Source organism: Topomyia yanbarensis, chromosome 1 (genome assembly GCF_030247195.1).
Source record: "Topomyia yanbarensis strain Yona2022 chromosome 1, ASM3024719v1, whole genome shotgun sequence".
NCBI lineage: Eukaryota > Metazoa > Arthropoda > Insecta > Diptera > Culicidae > Topomyia > Topomyia yanbarensis.
This window is the reverse complement of record NC_080670.1, coordinates 66,847,306-66,875,284: the sequence shown is the minus strand read 5'-3', so window position 1 is coordinate 66,875,284 and position 27,979 is coordinate 66,847,306. Positions and strand designations below refer to the sequence as shown.

General features: G+C 37.2%; 3 protein-coding genes across 4 annotated transcripts in view; 1 reads left to right on the top strand and 2 right to left on the bottom strand.

The window, feature by feature from the left end:
• LOC131677846 (serine-rich adhesin for platelets) overlaps window positions 1–27,979 on the top strand; it is a 694,115-nt gene that overhangs the window by 482,957 nt on the left and 183,179 nt on the right. For both annotated transcript variants that reach the window (XM_058957912.1, XM_058957911.1), the window contains exon 6: window positions 3,191–3,301. In XM_058957912.1, the coding sequence (XP_058813895.1) occupies window positions 3,191–3,301 (111 nt within the window). The remainder of the gene's footprint in view (window positions 1–3,190; window positions 3,302–27,979) is intronic.
• On the bottom strand, window positions 3,297–4,400 carry LOC131677848 (general odorant-binding protein 83a-like). Its single transcript, XM_058957914.1, has 2 exons — window positions 3,943–4,400; window positions 3,297–3,845 (listed from the first exon to the last, which is right to left on the bottom strand). The coding sequence occupies exons 1-2, from the start codon at window positions 4,366–4,368 to the stop codon at window positions 3,828–3,830; spliced, it is 444 nt and encodes a 147-aa protein (XP_058813897.1). The 5' UTR covers window positions 4,369–4,400; the 3' UTR covers window positions 3,297–3,827.
• LOC131677850 (general odorant-binding protein 83a-like) lies at window positions 15,761–26,346 on the bottom strand. The gene is made up of 2 exons (XM_058957915.1): window positions 25,884–26,346; window positions 15,761–15,896 (listed from the first exon to the last, which is right to left on the bottom strand). Exons 1-2 carry the CDS (start codon window positions 26,304–26,306, stop codon window positions 15,879–15,881), a joined length of 441 nt encoding a protein of 146 aa, XP_058813898.1. The 5' UTR covers window positions 26,307–26,346; the 3' UTR covers window positions 15,761–15,878.

Below are 27,979 nucleotides of genomic sequence, written 5' to 3'. Positions count from 1 at the left end.
ATTCAATTTTTGTATGTTTACACTCGTAATGATTTACACGTCGTTTATATTTCATTATTTTTTGGTGTGAGGGTGAGCTTTGCGGACCCGGTATAGTAGATTATTTAGTAAGTTACTACTATCGTGTTATACAACGTACTTTATCCTTAAACGCAATTTCCCGAAGGTAATGTTTTTTAAGCAATCAAGTAAGACTTTTCATAGAAGTACTGGTCCGAATTCAATATTTTTTTTCTCCAATTGTTCAGAAAACATATTGCTATGTTTGCTCGAGAGTAATTTGCAAAATGTCAATTTTTTCATTTTTATGTCTCTTAATAGACAAAAAATAAAGTAAATATTGGAAATTTTCACAATTCGTTACATAACTTTAACAAATTATAAAATAAAAGAAATCCCTCTTGTCTAAACATAGCCAAGGTGATCATGATTATAAAATATTGATAAAGGCAAAAATATGAGTTTTCTGATTACAGATTACCCAATTTTCCATTTATTTAACGTCAATGTCATCAATGAAGTTTCAAGGTCGCGAAAGATTTTTCTTTTCGTCTTCAAAAGTAAAATTGAAAAGTCAATACATGCATTGATCAGTACTCTGATCATAATTAAAATTGTATATAGTTTCTCTGTAAATACTTAATACTAGTCCTAAATCTAAATTATGCTCTAACCTAAGTTCAAATCTCTTAACATTATATATTTAAAACTACAGCTGAACTTAACTACCTAACTTAATACAATCGTAAATCTGAAACCTAATGTATAACAGTTTGATCACTAACCTAAACCACTAAACTCACCTGACCTATTTGATCTCTGATAAGGGAGATGGCGAAAGAGAGAAGAACCGATAATTATAAAGTGCCAAATTATACCTATCACGACCAGTAGCAAATATATCTCCGGAGTGTTCAGACACAAATCAGTTTTCGTGCTCAAAAATATGCACTGAAGTGTTTTAATACATCCAACCTCGAATTCCATTGCATAAACCGCGATTTGACTATCCAAGCGGGCAAGCGAATACGTTTGATTTAATCGACCAAATCGCGGCAAGTTTGGTGAACAAACTTGTGGATTCAGAAAACCTTCCGTCAGTGCGTATTATGAGTGATACTTTCCCATGCCTTCGGTAAGGAAGATGGAAGGAAGTTAAGTGTAAAACCGGCGCGAAAGACTTCTCCAGTGGGTTTTGGTGCCCTTCTGGGAGAACGGGAAGAAGCTCCCGCGATACCGGCAAATGCAGCATCCACGGCTCGAACATGTATCTTCAAAATAAAACAAAAATTCTAAAGGTCAATTTTAGGCCTCGCGAGTAGAAGACCCCCCCCCACGAACCAAACACCCTATATGAGAAAGAACAGAACAATTTTAAATTTACACAACGAATCCAAAAATCATCGAATCGCGAGGTTATGAGTTCGTCTGCTATGGTAAGGGCTCGTCGCGGCTGCGAATAATTTGGTAACGAGTGACCTTCTACTTAAAGTTTGAAAATAATTTCAGACAAATCTCAGTCGGTCAGATCAATTTTTGATCATTTTTTCGAAATCCAATGCAGAAATTTCGTGGATAACGCGTTCAGATTTTGTTCAGCAGAATCTGAATTCCTCTAAATATGGCTAATCAAAAATATATTGATATATGTTTATTATTGCTCAAAACGTATTTAAGGACACATAATAATACAGATATGATTTAAAAAATAAATAACTAAAAAAACTTTGTTTCTACCATCCAGATTAGTCACATTTAATTTTACGGTAAAAGCACTGCGGGTACGGTATGCGGTGCGGTTATAAATAACATTTTGCGGTTGCGATGCGGTACATTCATTTACCGCCCGCATCCGCACCATAACGAACCTTAGCTATCTTTGCTGTCAAAATAAATCTCGATAAACTAATACACAAGGGAGCAGACTAGAGATAAGATGGAAAATCATGGGTGGTGTCATGAACTGAAATTCTCGTTACCATCCACATTTTGTCTAGCCGAACGGCTGTTTTCAAGCATCAATTAACCGGGGCCGACTATAAACAATGTGGCAAGTTTTATTTCAAACCTGTGTCTTGTCTAATTTTTTTTTTTTTTAGGAATTGAAATATTTAATTTTTAAGATCTTAAACGGAAGCATCAAATTGATGCTGAAGTCTGAATATCAGATATGCTCCTAACTACGAAACTCGAACTGGCAAATCCCCTGTAATAATGAGATTGGTTTCGGTTTGCGGCGAAACCACGGAACTATACAGCTGCTCGGTTTCGAGCCAAACTGTTGGCAAGCATTTTCCACAAACCGTGCTTCTGTCCTCCGATGGTGTAAAACTTTGCCAGAGTCCGTGCTATAAAGCAGTGGTAGAGAACGACGAGAAGTCCGGTATATAAAAAATTAATATTGTTATGAGGCTTGCGTCGGTGTTTTGACTCCACTCGCTTTGATGCACTGGTGGCTACTGGCCAAACCGCTCAAAACCTGGAACCCAATTCGATCTGATAAAAGCACAGGAAAATACCCAAAAAGCTCGTTTTTTTAGCCAGAGCGGTTTACATACAATTTTTATTGCTATTTCATTTTCCTCGCCTTTCATACTGCGCCAATTTCAGGTGCTCTTTTCTTTCACGTACTTTCTCTCGAATACAGAAGAGGAAGCATTAAAAGGGTTTCCAGGGGCTCTTTTTGTTCGGTGCACCATTTTTCTTCTTCGCTGAATCAATGAATGGCCAGAGCAAGTGGGCTGTAGCCTTTGCTTTTTTCAGCACCACGAGCAAGTGGAACCAATTCTTTCGCTTGGTCATGTTTGGGTCGGGGTAACGAGGAAACTACCGAAGAATGGAATAGAGCAGGAAATTCCGGTACCCGGACATACATAAAACGATTCTGTTCCACGATAAGCGCCGTTACTACTACCGCCTCGGTTTATGTTATTTCAATAACACAGCGTTTGAAAGAAGAATATGGGAAAACTGTACCCGCAGAATAAGAGGAATTAGGTTTATTTTAAAATATAAAGAATATTTTATATTTGCCGGTCCTTGTGGAAAAATTTTTCATTGAAATAATACTAAATGCAGGCTAACTCGGTTATTTCCGGTTCTTTAGAGTGAAATGTCGACAAAGTAATGATGTTCTTGGAAGCAGAATTTTGAATCAATAAGTTACTGAATTATTTCTCATTTCTTTCAGTTCCACCTCATCAGATTCTAGTCTACGATGCCTCAGGGCGTGACGTGGCAGGTGCAATAGGCCCACTTCAGGAAGATGACAATTTGGTGCTGACGTGTGAGGTTAGAGGAGGTAAGTAATTCATGGATCTTTGCAAACTTTACACCAATTGTGGAAAAGTAGTTCATGAGTAGATTACCACAGTTATTGATAAAATTAGCCGTATAAACGCATCCTATTATATTGTATTCTTTGTAGTAAATCTTTTCAACGATGTTCAATGACTTTTGGTCACGTTTTTAGCAAATATTATTTTATTTTGTCTATCGCCTACGCCTTCATTTTCAGGGCAAAAAACTGTTACAATAATATGATGGTCAAGTGATTCTGAACATGGAACATTCCTTGACTATGATATTATTTTAACCGTTTTAACCGGCCCTGAAGATGAAGGCGTAGACCTTTGAAACGTAGGCGATAGACAAAATAAAATAATATTTGCTAAAACCGTGACCAAAAGCCATCTCCATCTGTTGAAAACAAAGTGGTCGTTCTTCTAGTTAGCGGAAAAATATCTAATATTTTCATAAAGTTGTATTTTAGTAATAACTCCGAGGTTAGTTTAAAAAATCAGAATTGTTTCACCGACGCAATCTGCTCAGAAAAGATAGTAGTGCTGCAAATAGAACAGATGAACAAAAATTAAATTTCACTTTAATTGCCACGTCCTTGCTGCAGCGTTTCGTACGTATGAGCAACTAAAAGCTACTTACATCCGGATCGGTCTGCTTCCAACATTTGTGATGAGAGAAGGCTCGCTCGCAAAGGGTTCCGCCATCCACAACGTCACGGCACTTGTTGTAGACCTTCAGGGCAACCGTTTTTAGCTGCTTCGGAATTGCATGGTACACCCCAATCATGTCCACATCACCGTCCGGCTTGGTGACGTTAAACTGGCGGAACATGCATTCCATGTAGCATTTGAGCTGTACGTCATCGTCGAAAATTTCCACCCCGTTGAAACGAGCAATTGAGGCCTCGCTGACACCGGTCTCATCGACACAGGCCCGATGCTGATCTGCCGTCCATTCGATTAACGATTCTGGAGGAAAATCTGGTGCTCGTTGTGGAGAAACTGCAATCAGCAACGCACAATAGAAGGCCGCTATCGTCACAGATATCCCGCGTGTTGGGGACATTTTTTGTAATTAGGTTTCTCTCCTGTACCCAGGTGAACTGATCATTCATCCACGACGAAATGTTAGTTTTGTGTTGCATAGCTGCAATAGGACCAAATTGCTTCATCGGATACAACCAGAAACACAAAATTATGTGCAGGTCACTGCAGTTTAGATTCCGACAAACCCATCATCTAGTAGATGTTTGAGACAAGTTAATAACTGTTCTCCGTTTAAAATTACATTTGCGATTATTGGCATTACTGTCAATAGCAATCGTGTCACCTATCAATCTTGAGTCAATGATAATCGTTTAATTCGTTGCACATTCTGAGCGTGAAACTTTCCTACTTTCGTATCTTTAAACCGCAACACGCACTTTTATACTGTGTAGCGTGTTCGGAAATTGCCAAATCCACGAGAAAACCTTCAACTTAAAGTGTACTTACATAAATCGGGTTGAAAAGTTAAATTGCAATTAGATTAGTAATAATAAAGTGAGTCAGATATGATAAGCTTCACACTGTTGGAAACTCCCTAGAGCCAAAATGAAAACCGAAAGATATGGAAAAGTTATTTACAAAGTTTTGAACATAAATAGGCGCTCTTTCGGCAACGAATATCTCTTCCATTTCGTTGGCTGGAGCCCTCAAGGTTTGCGTATCGCGCGGAAAATCTAATTACGTTCCGGGACGATAATTTGAGTTCAATGTTTTTCATTCTTAGGCAAATTTTTTTGGGCATGTTCCAACAACGGCGCATTTCTAGTGACATTAATGGATAATTTATAGTTTTTTTTTATCCGGACAGTTTCAACCCGTTGGTGGTATTCATAAAATTCCGCTTGTAAAAGTCATCAGCTGCAACTGACTCCCAACCGAGAGCATAAATATTAGCTTTAACAATGTTCGACCGCTTGGCTTCTACTGGTCGGTCATAGGGTCATCGAAGCGTTCTCCTGTGATGATAGGAAAGTAGTATAGTTCCCAGCACAAAACCAGCCCAAGCCGCAAAAACTTAGCCTACAGCCCCAGAATGCACTCATCGAACTGGTCTGGCCTGCATGGTTGTGGAATTTTGCAAAGTGCATTATGAGTTTGGGTGGCTTATTGCTTTGACTGAGGACGGAACCGCATAGATTATCTGGAGAACGGCAAAGCCCTCGATGGATGATTGTTCACCGTAGACCGTAGGCTGCTGGCTACGGAGAAATCCAATTTATTCACTAGCCTAAGCGTTGTCGCGTACACCGGTCACCAGTGCCACTAATTGAACCAAATCACCATTAAGAGACCACCGATGTAAGCTTTTTGTTTGATTGTTATCATCTGCAAGTTGAGTTCGAATTCAAATTCTTGCTTTTATCATGGTCGATTGAGTGTGAGTATATTGTGTTTTTATGACTATGGAATCGCTTAGATAAAAATTACTTGGTGGCAGTCAATGGAATAGAAGAAGCAGAGTTGAATGATTGAACCATTCGTAGCGCGAAATTTAATAAGACGGAAGGGTGGATGATCCTTAATTTTTTTGTTAAACTATCGTATAATATTTTCTTCTAAATCTATTGCGTTAGAAATATTGAAAAATACTCTATGTACAAATAATTCAGCCATACGAGTAAATATCTGTAGTGTCATCGGTCATATCACGTTAAAGATTTAAAACTTTAATTAAGGCATGAGACGACCAAATTGTATATATAAATGAACTGGTGATGTCATTATATTTGAAACTGATGGCAGTCGACCTGATGGGTAAATATTTATAGACATGTAGATTGCAACATGCTCGGAATAAAAGTCAATTATTAGTCGAATGGAAGGCTGGACATTTCATCTATATTTTTTGGAATAATCTTAAAATTAATCAAACACTGCGAATAGAAATTTAAGGCCCAGTTGTTCGGTGCTGCTCAGTTAAAATGTAAACAATGTTCAGGCAAACGAATTAAATAGTGGCAGTGTTATACGCCTCATAGTTGGAAGTTGGTTCATTTAATTTATACATATGACAATTCATTTACAAATCGTACAGATTTCAAAAAAATCAAAAAAGAATTACAACTTCAAAAGTATTGAAATTTCTTATGACATTTTTGAAAAATTTAATGGGCACGTATGTTTTATCGTGTTGAATTTTTTTTTACTTAACTATCGACACTTGAATTACTGATGGTTAGCAGGATTTCTGCTATTTCAAATTCATTATCCCTGGTTATAATACATTATGACTATCTTCATTTATAAAAAATCATCACCAAGAATTTAACAAAATAAGGTTATGGTAACAGAAGTAAGTTCTAAAATGATTCCACCATTATAGTTACTGCATTTGGCGCTAGAAAATTTTAGGTATTGCTGAATGTTGGAAAAAATCGAAGAAGACTCACGAGAAACTCCTTTTGTTGTTGTGCAACATATGTAGGAAATGAAATGTACAGTATTCAAATCAACAATGGTTAGAATAACACAAATCAATCTTCACTTAAACAGGAAGGTAGAGCATCCATAGCATTGGTTTAAAGAGCAGTACATCCATAAAGTAAACTTCTATATTGGAAAGTTAGTTAACACTGTCTCCATTAGAACAAGACGCACTGAGATAACATATTCGTAAATGTGCTACAAATAGGTTTTTTTTATAAAAAAAAACTCGTAAATTATTAGATTTTTTCCTACATATGTTGAATCATTTGTAGTTCTATGGAAACTTTTTTAATTTTATTACGAGTCTTTCGTAAAAACCACGAAACGACTTTCGTAGGCTTGCTACGAATGTTTCACTAATCAAATGATTTGTTTGATGAAATATACGAAAGTCTTTTTGATTACGAGCATCGTTCAGAATATGAACGATTTTATTTCGAAAAATACTCGAAAAATTATGCACAAAAAATCCTTATCCTTCCTTGCACGATTTGATTTGTAAATGTGCTACGAATAGCTCCATTTTCGGATACGAGCATCTTTGTCTATTTTAAATAGTTGAGTTCGTTCATTTAACATCCAAAAAATTAAGCGGCTTGATGATAAATTTTCGTAGATTTACTTTGCACGAAATTTATCGTCGAAGACTTATTCTACGAAATGTTTAATTAATTGTATATTGCACGAATATTTTGTAAGTCGCACGATTTCATTACGTTCATCGAACAACATTTTCGTTTATTGTTTCATCCTATCTTTTAGGTTCGATGTTTGACCACATCGATTTTTTTATACGAAGGCGATCAATCTTGCAAACTCACAGGTTTTCGGGGCGTGAAATGCACAAAACCAACTATTTCCAATGCACGAAAATGCTTCGTTGCAGAATACGACAAATGAATTCGTGCATTGTAGAATAATTTTCGTTCTATTGGCGAATTTATTTTATCATTGTATTACACGTCACACGACTGTGGTCAAAAATGGTTACATGGGTGAAGATATTCTTCCTCCCAGCGATATTACACTCATAAGTAGTTTTCCTTTCAGGACATCCCATGTGAAAATTCCTTCTTGAGAGGAGTAATTATCTAGCTATATGGAGAGACAACAGCAAACACAAGTGGCCTGTAACACTGACGGTTCTCTGATGGAGGGACGTGCGGATGCTGGTGTCTACTGTCGTCAAATGAGATTGAAATAGTCTCAATCGAAAGGTAGATACTGTACTGTATTGCAAGCTCCGGCAGTTAGGTTGCAATCACGGCCCTTAGATAGACATATCACGATCTAAGTTAATGACCGCGTGCCGAACCTAAATCGAAGAACTATGTATTGTCAACACCATCTACCTTTCCCGGACATTCCAGTATTACTGTAAATGAATGGGCTGCCGAATTGACCAAAGCAGAAATAGCGATTGACTTCGTTGGACCTGAACCCGCCCTACCATGTCCGACAAGTTGGATAAGAGAAAAAATATGGTCCTATAAACATGTCGCCAAACAAAGGCATTTCCAGAACAATCATGCCCAGTGATTTCGAAAAATCTCCTACATTCTACTACAGACTACTGCAGACTCTAATATCACAAGTCAATTATTCAGCGCGCTGAGTACTTTTCATGTGACCTTTGTTAATCTAACCACGGCACCTCATATAATCTGATATGCTATTGCACATCAATAGCGCAATTGCGATTTCGAATTTTAAACCGTCCTTACATAGACGACACCGTGTTTGGAAGCCTGAAACTCAGAGACATACTGTACTTAACATACATAGTTCCTTATGTGGTGAACCGCTTTTAGCTTACTCGCAGGCGATCTGAACTATTTGTGAGTTTAACTTGCCTGGTCTTTGCTTTTATGCTGTTATTTTTCCCACACTTCCATTTCTATGTCCTCCCTTTTTTCTCCTTTTCTTCCGCTCAGGAAATGATTAGAAAATTCGGCAAGGCACAAATTCCGGCTACATACGGGGAACATGCCGTTTGAACCTGCAACACAAGCTTCTGGATTCTATCCGAAAGTAACCTTCATCCAGGCATTTCTGTAGCACTAACCGGAGCATGTCTTGTAACGCCAGGATCGCGGTCCAAACCGGAACCATTCTTCGCTTTCAGCCCTTTTGCCACTGTAAGGAACTTGTCGTTGGAGACGCGATTGTCACCAACATTTCGTCGACTGTATCGATGTACGGTGTAGACGACCATGTGGTTGAATCGTGCACGAGGAATGGACCCTCCGCGATAATTCACGATTCAGTTTGTCAGATAACATTTCCGCTGGCGCTGTTGGACCGTGATCTTGGCCCACAAGACACTGTAGACATTGCCCCAGGGTTTATTGTCTACTTCTCTGTACAGCTCCTAGTGGATCACCTGGTAGTCGCTATGTGTGTACTGCTCATTAACTCGTCAATTCATGTTACCCATCAGTGATGGACGCCAGGGCTTCCAACAAGCTGTAACCTCTTTCGTTGGTCAACCTGCTATCCCACTCCACAGTCCAAGCGTCTCCTCCTATAACAACCACCTTGACTGACGAGCGTCTGATTGTACTGCTCTGGTGTCCACTTTGAGGAGCATAACAGCTACATACGAACACACTGGACACAAAACTTTTTTATGTGCTATCCACCACCTCTTGGACAGGGAAATCGCCCATTATTGGGTTGTAGCCATCCACAACTCAGTTACCGTTATCAGGAGGAGCTCTATACGGCTCTACAATAACTGCAACGTCGCACTTCGTTTCCATTGTCGACTGCCACAACATTGAAATTAAACTGAGTTATATCCACCACTGTTTATTATTGCAGTTTCTAGCAGCGTGCTCCTTTCCTCCGCATTTTGTACACATGCAGACATGCCCCGGACCTTCAGTTCCTCGCCTGATGTTCTAGGTCCAAGCACCTTAGTCATCGCTCCATCTCGAAAAAGCGAAGCGATACAGAACACAACACTTATTATTCTTACAAGCGAAAAAAGAATTTAAAATTACATTTTAGTCGACCGGTTTCGGGCTCGATATTGCCGACTAGGACGGGTCGAACATCGTTCTGTGGATGGGCAACATCGAACCCGAACCGGATGACTAAAAGGTAATTTTAAATCCTTTTTTCGATTGTAAGAATAATAGGTGTTGTGTACTGTCTGGTGTCGCGTTTTCGTGGGTGTAGTTGTTACGTTATCACAATCCCCCAGAGATTTGTGATCGCTCCATTTCTTTGGTAACTTGTGGAGCAACTATCAGCAAGTACACCGACCACCTGACATTCATCGACTTGTTGACAACGTCCATCGGTAGTCGAATCACCGCCGTTTGAGTACATCCTAATTTCCTAATCCAGATCATCACCAGTACATCTAGGCTCCACTATTCGATCAGTGCACTCCTCAGTTCTTATTCGGTCATGGTCTCGTCTGGACCCTTGCCCTCGACTACGGCTCCCTGCAATAGGGCTCTCGCGTTCGCTTCGCTGCCCAAGGATTCGTCTTGCCATTTTGTGTACGCCTTGTTTAATGACATTCTCTCCGAACTCCTTCAGCTCCGGGTCCTTCGCACTCCCTTGAGAAAAACCGCGTACTATTTCTTATCGTTTGCTTTGATGATCAGTGCATCTCCCTTGTACCTCGCCCAAGGAGGCTTGGGTTTGCTTTTAATTTCTTGTTTCTTCATCTCTTCTCCCTTTTGCCTTCGTTATTTCCACCTCACCTGCTGACTTTCCACGACACGCCAGTCACGGTCTTTCTCAACGTTGCTTTGGTCGCTGGGGCACCCCAGCGCGCTTTTGCTTCCCCGTCGTGTTCCTCGCCAAGTGCAAGCATTGCGGTGACTATTCGGTGTCGCCTTAGTTTCTGCCGTTGTGTGTTCTGCGGTTTTCAGAGCTTTTTGGTTGATTCTGCTTTCGGTTAATAAGGCCGACTTAACACTAGTCACTAGCTGGTTGAACTAGGTGTTCACGTTGTGGTTGTCCTTCACGAACTCATAGAGCTCGTTGACCTTTTTTCTTATCTCCGTCATGTTCGAGTTCCCAAATTGTGAGTCATTCTGTGTGGAGTCGCTACTTGATCTCGGGGTGAACACTCGATTCAGCAGCTTCATCTCTCATTGTTGTGGCTCACTCTGTATTATTCCATTGCTGGTACTCGCTGCGGTTACCGGCGGCATCACCGCTATTCTATGCAGTCTACCACTCCTTGCAAACGCATTCACATCCATCTACACCTCGTGTGCCTCTCCAAACACACTTGATTTTTTTAATATCTTCATGCTGGTCTTCTCCAGACTGAAATCTCAACTCGTTGTATGCAGTTGAATATTGTGATACATTGCTTATCTGTGCAAGCAGTTAGGTTAATCGAGAGTTGAACACGATCCATCATTGGGGTACTCAACCAGAGCCGGATCGGCGTTAACCCTCAAAAAGGTAAGCTAAACTTGTGACTTCAAGAAGCATCGTTCCTAAGACCCATTGAAATCAAAATCATTTTTGTCGTTTTATCAGTGAGAGATTCGAAAGCCCGAAATCGCTCGATCATTTGTATTTCAAATTACAAGATCATTGAAACTAGAGAACTGTATTTAGCCAGGCCAGGAGACCCCTTGCCTTTTTGAGAGTTAATCAAGAATGTTACAGATGAACCGACTTCCACCGAGTCTAGTGACGAACTTTGAACATTCCTGGATGCCTGGTAAGGTTTTACCGAGGCTGGGGCAGTCGCAGCGTTGGTCCATTCACGGTTTCAAGACTGTGGCATACTTCCTTACTCAGGGAGAAAAACAGTACAACTGTCAGCCCAAAGTCGCCGTCCAATTCGTGATCCATGTCCCGTCCGTTAAGTTCGCTATGGCCAGCATTCCGTAGTCAAGATGTTACTGGCGTTGATCCCAATATGCCGGTTAGCACTCTGTTGGGTTAGGGTGATTTGTGCTAGAATCTTTGATAGAATCTTAGAGGAAGCGGCACCGACTTACTTCGACAGAGCTACTTTCGAATTTATATGTCTTTTAAAGAGGTTGAACAGGTCCCCAACTCGTAGTAGGTACGAGTGTGGCGTTAAGCTCCTGTTACTCAATTTTCTCAGGGATGACTGCCCTAGTAACAATTGAGGTTTTATGATAGTTTTTAGACACTCATAAAACTTAGATTGTACTTGTAACGTGCTATAAAACTTCAATTGTTACTTGGGTACCTACCTACTTAGTTTCGAATTAACATTTACGGGTTAAAAAAGGATGTTTCGACCGAAAATTGGCCAACTTCAACTTGACCCATTTTTACATCGTGAATAGAAAAACCTCACACCAGATATATGTTGAACATCATACCTATTGTTTGATTTTGACAGTTGTTCTTCAGTTATAAAAATTACATCGAAGCAAGAGACTCCAAATGGTGACGAGAAGCAAAACAAGTCAGCTAGAGAATGATCGCGGAAACTGTACAAGGTGACGAAGTTGGATTGCGTGGTACGAGATTTCGAAACCTATGTCAACGCAGACTTTAAACGAATTCATGGGCTGGAAGAGGACTGGAAGAGGAAAGGTGGCAGAGATTTTCAAACACATTAAGCTGTATAAGATCGAAAAGAAATATCTCGTTTGGTATTCCATCTCTTTTTATGGCTTAAAGAGGGAAATTTACATCGCAACCGGGACCATCAACTAGGAAATATATATGGAGAAGTGCTTGGAAAAACGGCTGTTGCTTTTCATCAAGCAACATAATTGTTCTGTTCTGTTATGGCTGGATTTGGCATCGTGCCATTATGGATGTGGTATGCCAGTAACAACCTCCAGATAGTGCCCAGGGCAGTGAACCTTCCTAACACGTAGAGTTCCGCTCAATAGAAATATATTGGGCAATCGTCAAGTGGAACTTCAAAAAGACAGCGATATGCAGTTTAAAGCAAATTGGTGTTCTGCGGCGAGGAAAGTGAATGAAGGAGTCAAACGAAAGGTTCGGCATTTCACATTCACTTAAAAGGAAGCTTTAGGGAATATTTTTCTTTCTTTTGTACGAATTGAACGTGCATAAGAAATATTATTTGAATATTTAATAAAAAGTGATTTACACATATTCTTGTTTGACCAATTTCTTACCCTTTACAAATACAAATATTTACAATTAGAATGCACGCAATAATTTTTAAATCTAAAACGAACAAACACATTTAAAGAGGAAATAAAATCGGGATCAACAGAATAAATATCTAATGTTCTTGCTTCATCTATTCTATAGTTTAGAAATCTTTTGCAATCTTCTCCATCTCCTTCACAACGCATTGAACACATCGAGTATTTAAAAAATGAAATTGAATTTTCACTCTCGTGGGTACCTCAAATCAGAATACACTACATTGTGAAACTTTCACCGCAGATACTAGCAAAAAGTAATCATGTATTATTAAATCAATCCTACTGCAGATACAACTCCCACTTGACTGACCGACGACTCGATTGCAGAGAGAAAAACTTTCCATCGGTCGCTTCCTTGCTCGATAAAAATTATGTTGTTACCTCGTTTGTTCTTCACTTCATGTTTGCCTTTGGGATTTCTACCGTTATTACCGTTCACAGTAGAAAAAAACGACTGTGTTCCTTTGGGTTATCCACTTCGGCATTGTGCAGTAGACGGAGATCTTGTTGCAATGTTACAAAACAATGCATACACGAAGCCAAGGCACATTTACTAGAATAATATAGAACCGAAACAATTTCCTCCGCTTTAATACTCGACGAAAAGCAGTAGAGCAAACACATGGTCCAGAAGCTCGGCATTTGGCGCATAGCATATACCTCTAGCTAACTACGTGTGGAGAAAAGGAAAAGTTTAGAGTGCATCATAAAGTTGGTTGCGGCTTTTTCGAACAACAGATATGGCCAACGTGGTTGCCGGAACGAAACAGCCAGTGTATGTATGTATGTAGGTAGGTACATCGTCAAGTGTGTAGGGAAACGTATGCTGTTTACGAAGGTGTACTTGAAAACATCAATTTCAACCTTCATTACTACGTGGGCTTAGCAAGACAGCACCTATACCACATCGAAAACGATTGCACAGACGAGACCTCCCACCTGCTAGTGGGTGCAGTGCAAAGACGGAAAAGTTTCATTCCTCCATCCTTCCGGTTTCCGCTTTCATGCGCTCTTGTGAAAACGAACTAAACGAGAGTCAGTTAAAAAGCTCAGCTGGTAATTTCGACGGCGAAGCAAAAAGTTGCTGCTCAAAACTGCAGAACGACACATTTACCCTTGCAGTATCGACGGAGTAAGGATTCCGAAGTTTTTGAAGGCTATGAAGGTTTTATATTGAGGGAAATGTTTTGTGGCCTCGTTAGGACTTATTTCGAACTGCTGTGATCTGGTGAAGTCAGTCTATAAAAGTTCGGTAAATAGACGTACTGTGCAATTTTAAACTTCGACCCCAGTTCTGCACTTTTGAACAACTCAGTTCAAGTAAAATATAAACAGAAAAGTTTTCCAAGTTCAGTATGTATGATAGGACATTTCGTCGTACTTGGGAATAGATTTGAGAGCAACTAGGTAATGCGATGGTATTTTTCAGATGTTTCAGTTTTCAAACGGGATTTTTTTTCCTATTTTAAGCTTGTCAGAAAAAATCAACTAAATAAATCAAAAGAACCTCTATTCGTTTTAATTTTGTTTCCATATGCATTATTCCTAAGTTTCATTCTGGGGACGGTTTGCAATTAACTTCTCATTTTTATTGCATTCGAAAAAGAATCATGCTCTGATTTACTCGGAAAACCAGATGATAACCAAAAGGGGATTCCAGGGCGTTTTATATTTTTTGCTTAACCATTACGGTAGCATTTTCTTCTCTGCTTGACGCAGTGACATATACATAGTTGCAGAGTTTGAGTTTTTTTCCGTCTGTGAACAATGGTCGACGAAGAATTTAATTAAAATACACCGAACAATAACATTTTTTTCGTCGTCGCTGTGTCATGATTCACAATAGCTGCTATCAGAACTGTCGGAGTGGGCTGTAATGGGCTCCAACCTATTACAGCATCTATTTAAATTTGATGTCAGGAAAGATTTGAACGATAGAATGGTAGTGATTAGATTGGCAAGTTTTTGGAAATGGAAAGCCAAATAAACTTAGGAGTAGTCAAAACAGCCATTATAGATTTTTTTTTGAGGGATTCTGTTTCGCAAATGTCGTACGATAATTTGATACTCCAAATACACTGAGCGTGCATATAAGGACATGATTTCACACTAGCTTCTCCATCAAGAATCAAACAAGCCGGTCACTATTTAACTATTTGGCGATAGCTACTAAACAAATAAATGAATAAAACAATAATTTAATACTTTCTATCAAATACTCCCAAGCAACCAAAAGTTCGTATAAGGGAGCTGCATAAGCTTCTCGTTTTAAGTAATTTTTCAGTACGTTTTATGTTCTAATAGCGGTTTAAGCAGCTTTCAAGTTCTGGTTGCTTGGGCTCCAAGAAAACCCTTTCATAAGTATTTCAAATGCATACTTTAATAAATCAGCACATGAGAAATAATTTTTAAAAGGCTATGGAAGCCTTGAAATTATTTTTTTTGTCGAAGGATTCAAATTCTTTTGAGCATCGACAAGTAATTTCAGGAAACTATCTCACTTAACATTTACCAAACTTGAGTAAATCGAAATCACCCAGCCCCCACATTAGTTTTCTGTGCTGAGAAGTTCATTAAATTCACTTTTTGTGAAATAAGAAAACATTTGGAACTACCCAAGATTAACTAATTTTCAAACTAGCGTCTTAGTTTAACCGAAATCGAATTTAGTACACCAAAATTACCTCTAGATGATACTCTATGTATGCAGCAGCAGCCAGGTGTGAGCAAAAACAGTACGGTAGTGCGTGCTGCATTACAACAGCGGTTATAGTCAAGGAATTTAATCATAATTCTTCCACAAAAACAAAAGAAGCGTTATCAGAAATGAAACCAAAGTTTAGTGAAAAATCAATTTTATTTTTAGCATTTCACGATAAGTTAGAATTTCTGTATAGCTTACTGTTTTCCTCATTTCATATTAATTTGTTCCAATCAGCTGCCCATAAACGGTTGATTAAAGTAGGAAATAATGCTGAAAAGACGTTTGAAAAGATTAGTCATAATTATCTCTAGGAATCTATTGTTATCATTATTGTTGCAGAGTTATACATGTCGATCGGAAAAGTAAACGAAAAAACGAATTATATTTAGTCATGTGTACGAGATATTTTTAGTTGTCTACATGTTTTATTATAATAAACTAAGAGTGGGAAAAAAACATGTAAAAATCTTAATGAGTGCTACATCACATTAGAGTTTCTAAAAAATCGATTTTTTGTGGACTTTAAATGTTTTTTAGGTTCTTAATTGTGTGGCAAGTAATGGAAGGGAACAAGAATATCTAAATGTTCCGATTTGCAATTTTCCCGTAACTACTCTAAATGATTCCTCGAGAATATTGAAAACTGCATACGCGTTTCTCTCGATTTTTTGAGCTTGCTGAAAATGTAACTCGGACAAATATTTTATGATTATTTTAAATTTTTTCAATATTTTCATGACTTCTTTTCTTAGCGATTAATTGAATTAGGATTTAATTTTTTATTGAATTGTTTTTGCAATGTTGTGTCTATTTTATTGAAATATTCAACTACTTTCATTGAAATCTCGACAAAAATCAACGTACATCGCTTTCCATTGCTTCAAAAAATTGGAAAAATGCGGTAGATAGGTTCCCGAGCAAAATTGAAAGGATAATCTAGAAATTAAGTCGGTTGTCACGGTAAAGATAGACACGTCTACCTTTATCAGGACACATGTTAGTGAACTCGGGTGATTCGATATTAAGCCTGTTCTAATGACCCTGCCACTTCTAGTTTTCCGATCTGTTTACTTCACATCCTTGCTCTCACTTGAGTTCTATGGCTCTAATTTTCATAACTTTCCCTACCCAGTAATCTCTAGCTAATTGAATGTCGTTAAAATGTAAAAAAGAAAATGTGACTAACATAGTCGAAATAAAAAAAAAGGAAACTAGAAATTAAGTGTACATTCAATATCTGTGTTAAATATTTATCAATCTGAATTGAACAAGGTAAAAATTTAATCACCAAATTTCTCACAATTCGAGTGTAATTAGAATAATAGAATCTGCTAACATTTTTAACGGTTAGAATAGTTTTATTTCAGTCATTTAGCAATTAACAAAGAGTTTTGTCCATTTGAACATGTGTATGTATTGAACATGAAGAAAGTCCTATTTTTTCGAACTAATTAAAGCTTAAAATAGTTTGCTTAACCGCGAACTAATTTCATGAATAAGTATTCCATTTTAATTTGTATACCTTTAAAAATAATTGTAGTGTATTAGAGTATATAGAAAAATAAAAACTGACTTGGAATTCATCACCTTTTCTATTATCTAAGATATTTATTGTAATAAAAAACAGACGTTCAGAAAAATTTGCCTTGAATGCTTTTCGTGATCAGAAAACGCATCCTAATATACTACTGAGTGGTTTGAAAACATGATTCGGTAGGCAATTTACCATTCAACATTGTGCAATAACGTTTAGGAAATGATTCTCAATTGATTCACTGAATGATCCAGGTGAACATTTTTGCAGCTTTCTGCTGTAGCTAAGAGAATGACAATAGTATGCTTTTTAAGTTACAGACATTGCAAGAAAAGTCACTTTCGGAAAAAGTTCAATAATCCTTCAGTTGGGATTTGATAAAATGTGGGTCTTTCAACAGGTTGTTAATGATGAAGAAAACCTGTTGTATATAAAACCAACTGAAGGCGCAATCCAAAATAACTACATTTGAAGTGAGTGAACCATTCAAGCAATCTGAAAAGAGGGTCAGAACACTTTTCTATTCTATTTTATCATAAACAATTGTTCAAAAAATTTACAATTCGATTCAAAAAATTATACATTTTTTTGAATCGAAAAAAACCACGAACAATCTGTGTCTTACGACAGTTAAATTCGTTGTTTTAAAACTAAAGCGGGTAAAAATGTCAACATTAAGGTCAAAGAGTTTTTTTCGAAAGGCCTTCTGGATTTGGTTTTGCAATACTACCGGTAATTAAACCGATAATACGATAATTCATCGAAATTGTAATTTCACCTAATTTGGGTGGACGTTTGAGAAATTATGACTCAAGTGTAAAACCAAATTTTGAAATTCGATCTGCGTCACGAAATTGTGATATAATTTTTACTATTTATAGTGTTTTGAATTGTTGATGGATTCCAGTTTTTAAACTACCAATGGATTCATATAAGTCCAACCTAAAAACTGTACGCAACTTTATTTTAGTGTTACAATTTCACTATATTTAAAAAATCGTATTATTGTGAGAACACCGTGAAAATGTGAGAAACGGACGTTTTGTGAATTGTTGAAGGATTTTTAGAACTCAGCCACTAATCGGCTCAGATCATTGTCAAGAAAAAAAACCTGTTTTAATCCACCTAGCGGTGCAATTGTGCCTTTATCATTTCTCTAAACTATGGCACGGAGGCTTTTTATGTTCAACATAATTGTGGAAATGTCCATTACATTCTTAGTACACTTTGCACTTATACACAATGGCTTGCCAGCCACGTACTTGATGAGCTACGTGTCGACGGTGAAACACTTGAAACAAAAAATATCGTACTTCATTAGCCTAATCAGCATTAGATCAATGTTATCTGCTTGCTAACTCATTTTGTCATGCGGGGGTGGGTATGTGAGGAGGGCCAAAGTCCCATGAACGAACGACTCCCCAGTTTAAATTGGTAGGCTTTGTGATATAGTGGTGGTTTAAAGATGATGGGGTTGAAGGGGAGGGGTATGAGGGCTGGATGGGGTGGTGGTCTGAGGGGTGATTTAAGGAGATTTTTGTGAACAATAGAGGGGGGGGGGGTGTAACCCCTCTCCTTAAGCCATCAACTACGCCCCTGTTAAAATCCAGAAACCTTATGCGAGTCAAAAAAAAAATTTGGCCAAATTAGGTTGACGATTAGGTTGACGTTTTTCAGAGTGATTGCATAACCTTTCTATATGAGAAAGGCAAAAAAGGGCCAAAATCCAAAAAAGTGAATCGTCGTCAAAAATTTTTCGAGTTTGCATCAAATCTCGACGTTTTATGCACCTTGAAGACATTTAGCATCAAAAATAAAAATTCTATTTGTAATTTTTCCTATAGTTTATATGAGAAATTTCTGTGTGGCCGCACTCTGAAACCCGTAATTCCGGAACCAGAATTCCGATCGATCCAAAATTCAATAGCAGCCGATGGGAAGGTTGCACCTTTCATTTGAGACTAAGTTTGGGCAAATCGGTCCAGCCATTTCTGAGAAAAATGAGTGACATTATTTGACACATACGCACATACATACACACACATACATACACACTTACACACACACATACAGACTTTTTCCGATCTCAACGAACTGAGTCGAATGGGATATGACACTCGGCCCTCCGGGTCGGGATTAGGTTGACGTTTTTCAGAGTGATTGCATAACCTTTCTATATGAGAAAGGCAAAAAGTTGTCAAATTTATTTATGTGTTTCCATAGTATACTATTTAAAATCCGTTAATCTGGGCAAGATTTTCACCCACACAGATGCAAAGATGCATAGTTCATCGCTTGATATAAAAAGAATATTTCTAACGTAGCCCGACTACATGACGTGAAGTGATTCATGATTTATTGCATGGAGATCATGATCTGGTTTTCTTGATTAAATGAATCCAAAATACCATAATCTGAATTTTTTCGTGAACTCTTTCACGAAAATCGGAAAATTCTTTATACATAGTTCCATGTCTCGCGAGCAAGAAATATTCCAGAAAATTGTAAAATATTTTACATGTATTCGTGTACTGGCTCATGTTTTTTTGTAGGTTAGTCTCGGAGAACCATTCATGCTCTTGAAATAGTTCACAAAAAATAAAACATTCTTCATTGATACGTGAACTGGTTCATGATTCGTAATATACTAGTAATAACTATCATACCGTGCTCAGGAAATAGTCCACAAATTCATAAAATTCTCGATTCATTTTCAATTGCACACGAAACATTCACGTGAAGAATTTCACAACATTTCGAATAATATTCATGCCATCATTTGTGTCCCACGACTTTTTCAAAAAATAGAATATCGTGACCAGCTGCTAGCGACCAGACCGCAACCATCGTTATTCGTTTGATAAGGTTCAGTATGATGTCCGATAGGAAACAAAAATTGCGCAAGGCCCCAAAAATACATTATGAAGATACAAATCGTGTTCGTGATATACTGCCCATGATCGCAAGCTAATCCCACGAAGATAGGAAATCACATAGAAAACGGGACAAATATACGATAAAAAGCGCCCAAAATGGAATACCGCGAGTCGGTTACACTTTTCGTGATCCAGTTCATATTGTCACGTACCTTGCTCCGGATGTTTTAATCTGATAGTAAACCAAAACTAACATATCACGATAAGACTAAGATAAATTAGAAATATCATGAGAAAACTGCTGATATCATGAACGTGAGTCACAATACTCCACGTGTCAAATTCGATAGTAAGTTCAAGTATAAAATATCACGGTAATGTGCTTTAATTTCGAGAATCGTAACTAAGATCCTAAAATCATGATATAATTCACATTACTTTGTCGGACTCCAGAATAAAATATCACGAAAACGTGAATGGACTTTATGAAAATCATGACCCTGTAATCATTAATATATATCATACTCCTCTGCCAGAAAAATGCGACAGTAAACTTATGAATAAAGTATCATTATAACGCAAAGAGAAATTACGAAAATTGCGACTGAGGTCATGAAATCCTGAACATCGTTAACCTGTCGGCTCTTTTATTAGATATAGTTATTGCAAGCCAGTGTATCCCCAAATTATGAACAATAAGCATAGCTAAAACCAAATATGTTCAGGGAACATACACAGTAATCCAACTAAACTTTAGAATTAACGTCATGTACATTTTTTGTGTGAGCTAGTTTTATGAATAAGAGGTTTGTTAATCATGATTTCAGGAACCAGATCACGATTTTAGTAAACGGTTCTGTACACCAAATCACAAAAAGATAACGAATCACGTGTTCCAAAGCTTCTCATAGCTTTACAATGCGTTAGGGTAGACGTATCATTCTTCGCCCCCTCCCCAATTTTCGCCCCCTTATAGAACAACTACAAATAATTCTATCTGCTTTACGATCAGGACTTTACTTTTTGTGGAATATTTAAAAACAACCTAAGACGATTAAAATATGCAAACTACATTAATTTAAATAAGAATAGTTCATATCATATTTTTAATCATAAATGGAGTCAAACCTGTAGAGCACTAATTTTCCTGAAAACTAAAAATGGTCATGATTTTTGTCACTGGGAAAAATGTATAGATTTTATGATTGACCTTTAGAATATTCGATAGTAATGATTTTGAGCATCGCAGGAATACATATCAAATCCGCTATTATTACCATTATTTCATTAAGTTTGAACAATTTAAAAAAGTGGCGAAAATTAATGCAAAATGAAACTCAATTCTAATCTTCGACCCTGGCGAAATCCAATATAGCATTCTTTTCTTTCTATGGGTTTCTATCTTCGCCCCGTTCCACAGTGATCCAAAGCAATAAGGGAGCTTTTTTGATTGCGCCAAAACTATTGATTTTAGCTATGTGCTGTCTCTTAGGAAATTTCTTGAAATGAAACTACCCTTTTCCCGATCCTATCAGATCGATGATTGATCCCCCTAATAGTGAGTTACGAAATTTATTTTCTTCAATAATTCAGATAGAAGAATACTCCCTTCAGTAAAGTTGTAGAAAAACATGCTACGAAGATTTCTTTCGGAGACTTTTGGTTTTCGAGATATAAGGCGCTGTTTGTTAAACGTCACTCAAAACAGTTTTTTCACCACAATTTCTTTTATGGAGCGATTTCGAATGTTTTAGAAAGTTATGTAGACAGTAAAATACGCTACCCTGCTTGTATTTACAGAGCTATTCGCGTTTTTCGAATGCAAAAAATCTCACTTAGTATTTTTAAAACTTTTCACAAACGTATTGCTTGGAGTTGTAGGAATATATAAAGGAATCCGGGGCTATTAGAACCTAACTAACCAAATCGACCTTTTAGGTGGGAGAACGTCAAATAATTTATCGGTCAAAGGTCTTAATTGTTAGTTTGAAACCTCAGCTATTTTTAAAGCAATAGAAATCATTTGCACTGCTTCGATTTATTTTAATTCATGAGACTCACCTGTCAAAACTAATGATTTAGAATGGCGCTTCCACAAAAATGTACGACAGTCAAATAGTCTTACGATTTTCTGAGAAATCGAGGGATTCCCTCGCGGTCTTAATAGCTACGGGTTCCCTATATATTCATGATATGCGCATTCTAAAAAGTATATAACATATCGAGCAGGTTCGAGCGTCTACAAGGAAGACAAAACCTATCAAAATAAATCCCTCTCCATTCATCTTGTTAATAGCTTATAGAGAAACAAGACAAAAATTAATTCGTTTGGAAAGTATTATTAAGGTTATTGAAAACAAGTACAACGGAGTTTCTGTTTGTGATTAATATAAGTGAATCATGGGGAGACTTGACCACGCGCAAGATTCTATTTTTGGCTATGACGTCTTCTATTCGGTTCTTAAAATTCTTTCAAAAATATTTTTGTACTTGTTTCGATCCCTTAAGGTAATTTTAAAAGATTGGAATGAAAAATTCTTTCCTTATAGAAAATATTCCGTAATTAATAAATTTGCATTAAATTATGTATTTTTTTTTTCAAACTTTGTATGGACATATCTACTCGACTACAATTTACTATTAAAGTACTCATATATCATCTTATTCCTTATAAAGCAGTGAAATGATTTTGAACATTGAAATAGTTATTACTAAAACCTGAACGGCATTGAACGCAAAAACCAATGTTGGGAATGCTTGACCAAGATTTTATGGGGAGACTTGACCAAGTCGCAATAAGCTGAAGAAAATACCAAATTCCTGATATTTACTATGATTTGGTAACTACTGTTAATGTTTATCACGCCACAAAAAAAAATCCCACCTCAAACATCAGTCTATATATTTTAGTATTAGTAATCAAAGTTAGCAGTAATATGACTGATTTCGTGACGTGTGAACATGCAATGTAAGCAGTACAGTTAATCTTTAAAAAGAAATGCATTAAAAAATCGAAATTTAATAAACGTAACCCTTCTATATTTTTTACTGCTACCTAATTCTGTCGGTAATATGGAAAAAAATAATTACAGTATGTTTTACGTCATTATTTTTTGTTATGATTTTTCAAAATTCTTCCCCGCAGTGGCCAGACTTGATAAAAAAAAACAAACTACCGCAGAAAAACCTTTAAAAATTAAATTAAAAATTTTGCAAAAAATCATGAACACACACAATAACTTTGCCCATTACATTACATCTTTTGTGGGATCGGAGGTTTTTTTTAGAGATTTATGTGGGTTTAGCTGAAAACCTAGTCAAGTCTCCCCATGTTCCCCTATCTGAAGTCGTTTTGGAAATATTCGAAATATTTAAACGAAATGCTTTTGTTACTTCCAGTCTACTACAAAAAATGTAACTGTTTCATACACGATTTACAAAAAGAATATCAGCTGGCATTTCGAAAATAACTTTTAAGAAAAAAAGTGTTACCAAATGCATTTCATGGTAAAATCAGTCAATCTTTACTGTAACTATTTTGGTAGAGGGAAGCTTTGGGGTGTCCTGATTTTTCAAGTATTTTGAACATTTTTCTAGTCGTTTTTATTTAGTTAACGAATGGTTTATCCCTTTCACCCGTTGTAGAGTTTTTGACCTGGAAAAATGGGCTATCTTGAATCCAAAACCGTAAATGGATAGAATGAATACAAGCTTTTTTAAGTTAATGTATTATTTCTTTAATACTTGGCTATTGACAACAAAACCTGGATTTGTCTAATCTTTTCTCTATTGCCTATTCTGTGATATTGTAGCATAATAAATAAAGTTGTGCCTGGAAGCACGGGGGCGAAACAATAGAGCAAGAGGGGGGCGAAGATAAAATTTGGGGGGACGAAAATTAAAACAGATCTTAATTCAGAATATTGTTATTTTTCCGTTAATTGAATGTTTTTAATAACTTTCAATCAGGATTATTTGTTATTATATGATACCTGCAAAGAATGATAAAATCAAATTAGTAGTAGCAGTTCAATACTGGCAAAAATTCTCGGTTTTTTTTTAAACAAATGCTTTAGGGGGGCGAATTATAGTACATCTACCCTATATGTGCGATTCTTTAGCCAGTAGAAGCCATGCACGAACGATGCAGCACTTCGTTTGATGTTTTCTTGTACACCAGGGTAATAGGCCAAAGAGATACCAAATACATGCAAGTAATCTTTCACGCGATTAAGCTAGTTTTCCGTTTCGTGGAATTCCAAGCTTGCGAAAAATTATATGATTTTTTTTTCGAAAGTTTTGCTATTCGAACTAATAATAAAGTTTATTACATTTGGTTGTAATGTCAAACTACAACAAACAATGCATACATTATAGTTAAACTTCAGCTTCCGTATCCCACTAGTCAGCTAACTGACCTTAGCTAACCTGAAATCATTATGGCAACTCTTTAAACGTCAGGGTATTTATGATATTAGAGCGCTGAGAGTTATTAGACCACTGATACAGGCTGGCATGAGTCGCAAATACTATCTGAATAACTATCTGAAGCGAAAACGGACACTTTATACACGAACACTGACTAATGTGGCTACGCCACATCGCTTTCTTGTGCACTGTCCGACTTCACTGCCGCTCAGTCGGCTTTTAGCTAGCTATAGCCCCTATGTTTAAGTAAACCGGGCAAACGAGACGACCACATGTTTGCTTGCAATTCCAGCTACGGGTTAATCAATGCCTCGTCCAACGGATCCTCAGCGGCATTGCGCCGCTTCGGGTCCTAGGCCTCGGATATGCGGCCAAGCCGCATCACACTAGCTCCCAGTATAAGCTCACTTGTTAAAACAATGTCACTGTTATGAGAATTATTAAGCACAACTTATTTTTGGAGTTTACCATAAAATTTCGCATGAATTCATTAAATTTATTTTTTTCTAGTGCATAAGCACATATTAATGGGTCGTTTTACATTTTCTTTTCTTATGGATCGTTTTGTAAATATCCATGAACCATAATTTAACTTTCGATATATGAATCATGTCTAATGTTAATTTTTACATCTTCTATGGACCAAGAAAAATTATTTAGCGAACATTTTCATCAAATTTATAGAACTTTTTCTGACATTTTATTGCTCCATTTTGTAATACCGTGGAACATTTTTGTCGATATTATGGAAGATATCGACGTGTTTTAATGTACATTGTTAATATTCTATGGATCAATGTCAGTTAATTTATGGCGCAAAATTTTAGGGAACATTTCCAATATTTTTATGGGGCATTGGTTCATTTTAATTGTTCTTTTATTACTATTTTAGTGCTCTTTTGCGACCATTTTATGGTTGAATTTTACATAATCTATGGATCAAATCACCCTTTTTTTGGATCATTCACACTGTTTTAAGGATTTTCAGTTTTGTTTTATGGAACATGAACAACTTTTTTATGGATCGTTTTACAATTCTTTATGGATTATTTTAAATATTTTATATGCAAAAGTACATTTTCCCATTAGTTAACGTGGCTTAATTCACGTCTTAAGTTTTGGTAAATTGGAGTATAAACGCATCATCATTCGCAATCAAACTGCAGAAACTGCGGGACAATGAACTAAAAAGAACGATTTCTAGATTCAATTCTACGGGCCGAATGTTGCTGAAAGCGGAGAACCACACACAACATGAATTTAAAAGAAACCCAGCAAATTAGATGTTCATTCTGTCGGCCACAGGGACAGTTTGAATTATTAGACGAAATGCTGCGAGAGGGGAGCGGGTTGGAATAAAAATCCCAAAACAACGCTACATCATTTGTGTATGGTCCCTTACAATCCAATTATACTTACCACAGGATCCGCCATTTTCCAACACTTGTGGAACCAGAAAGCACGCTCGCACACATTTTTACCCTTCGGTTTGGTACATTTCCCACCCATTTTCAGGGCAATATCTTCAAAATCCTTCGGTACCATATCTAACAATTTTCCAAGATGCAGTTCTCCACCGGCATCCGTTACATTTGTCTTTTGGAAAACACAGCTCATATAACATTTCAGTTTTTCGTCATCTTCAAAAATGTCGGCATCGCTGAATCTTGTGATAGCAGCCTCACTAACGCCGGTTTCAGCAACACACAAGCGATGCGGTTCTGCAGCAAATTCCAATGCCTCCCGTGGAGGAAAAAGATCATCTCTTCTAGGGACGGGTGTATCGGCGGCTAATGTTAACATCAAGTCAAAGATCAGCAATCCCATACTAACTAGGCTCATTGCTGAGAATATTCACTAGTTCACCACCGTGTGCACTCTAGAAGTGAAAACTGACACTACTCATAATCGTTAGCTATATTTATGAACAACCACAATCGGAAATGCGATATAAGCTGGCGTTGCCATCGATCAGCGATTTTCCGCTTCGATTGACACGATAACTTTTATTAATCATCAGTAATCAATTGCTGTTTCCTCCATATGTTAGAGACATTCGTTGCATGATATGCGAAATTCATAGTAAAGTCATACGAACAATATTTTGCTGAAAACTGATGTCGTAAAACGAGAACAGCTAAACATAATTTTCCGGGGGGGTCAAACTTATTCAGCAGTGTTTTACCACTTGAACTTGACTGTCACGAAAATTAACCCTTCGGTGCGGTCTAGCTTCGCAGTTTTTCTACCACCGACAACAGCCATTGCTTCCTGCCTAAAAATAGCGCAAACAAGTCTCGACACCCGTAGCAGAATTTTATGAAGAAAGTTTTCCGGTGTTTTCAACCATGCCATCATTACCGCCGCTCGTTTCATGAACCACCACTCTGCTCGTCCAACGGACTCCGGAGCGGTGCGGCATTTTATGGAAAGGATTGTTGTGGTTGCATCGTCTGCTAGTTTCAGATCGGAAGAATCTCAGTTGACGACAGCAGCAGTGGGTGACGACTACCGTCAGTGGCCACCCACACCAACAGCTCAACTCTCGACAAACATATGATTACGGCCTAAAAGCCAACTGTCACAATCCACTTTGAATGGAAATTCCGGACAAACCGTTACACGCCAATCACATATGTTGGTAGTAAACGAAAGAGAAAAGTTTTCTCTTTCATAAACTGTTGTGAACTGTGTTCGACTAGTAACGGTTTGTCTGGAATTTCCATTCAAAGTGGATTTTGACAGTTGGCTTTTAAGCCGTAATCATATGTTTGTCGAGAACTAGTCGCTTTGGAATGAACGTAGCAGGAAAAACATGTCCTATCTTGCTAAGGTTGCCTCACGCAAGCACAGATATTTTACATTTTTTTATTAGCTCGGTATGAAATCATGGTGCAGCATACCTCTATTTAATACAGAGCTGTATTCAATTTAAGATATACTAGAAAAACGAGAACTTTTAATTACAATCAAAATTTTAATTATCAATCAAAATTTATGTTTTTTAATAGCTGACGAACGAAACCTGTCGTATAATCTACGCAGATAATTAGGTGTCCAATATAGATAACCAACACAAGGAGCCATACATCAATGACGTAGCATTTTTCGGGAATTTTCGAACCACAATTGCTACAGTTTGATTGCGGATTATTCAGTATGCATTTACTAAAATTTAACGATTCAGTTACTGAACCAAATCAACTAGTTTGAATGGTGAAGCTTTTTTGTCTATCTACAGTTTTAATCGTTTTTATCAAAAACAATTAATACAATTTTTCGAAATTGTAAAGCTGAAATTTCACTAAACGAAAAACAAGCCTCATACATTATTCGTTTTTTTTTTCACTGGTGTACAAGAAAATGTTTCTGAAATCAATGAATTTTATGTACGCCAACTTTTTTAAAGTTTTCACTAAGTCGCACAACTACTTTACCCTATCCTCTAGAGGGGGTTTCCCCCTAGTCTCACTGCGTCACAAAAACGACATACCTCCCTCAAAATGCTAGGGGAA

Bases quoted from the DNA above. Each gene is read 5' to 3' on its own strand.
- LOC131677848 (XM_058957914.1), bottom strand. From the start codon at position 4,368: ATGTCCCCAACACGCGGGATATCTGTGACGATAGCGGCCTTCTATTGT.
- LOC131677850 (XM_058957915.1), bottom strand. From the start codon at position 26,306: ATGAGCCTAGTTAGTATGGGATTGCTGATCTTTGACTTGATGTTAACA.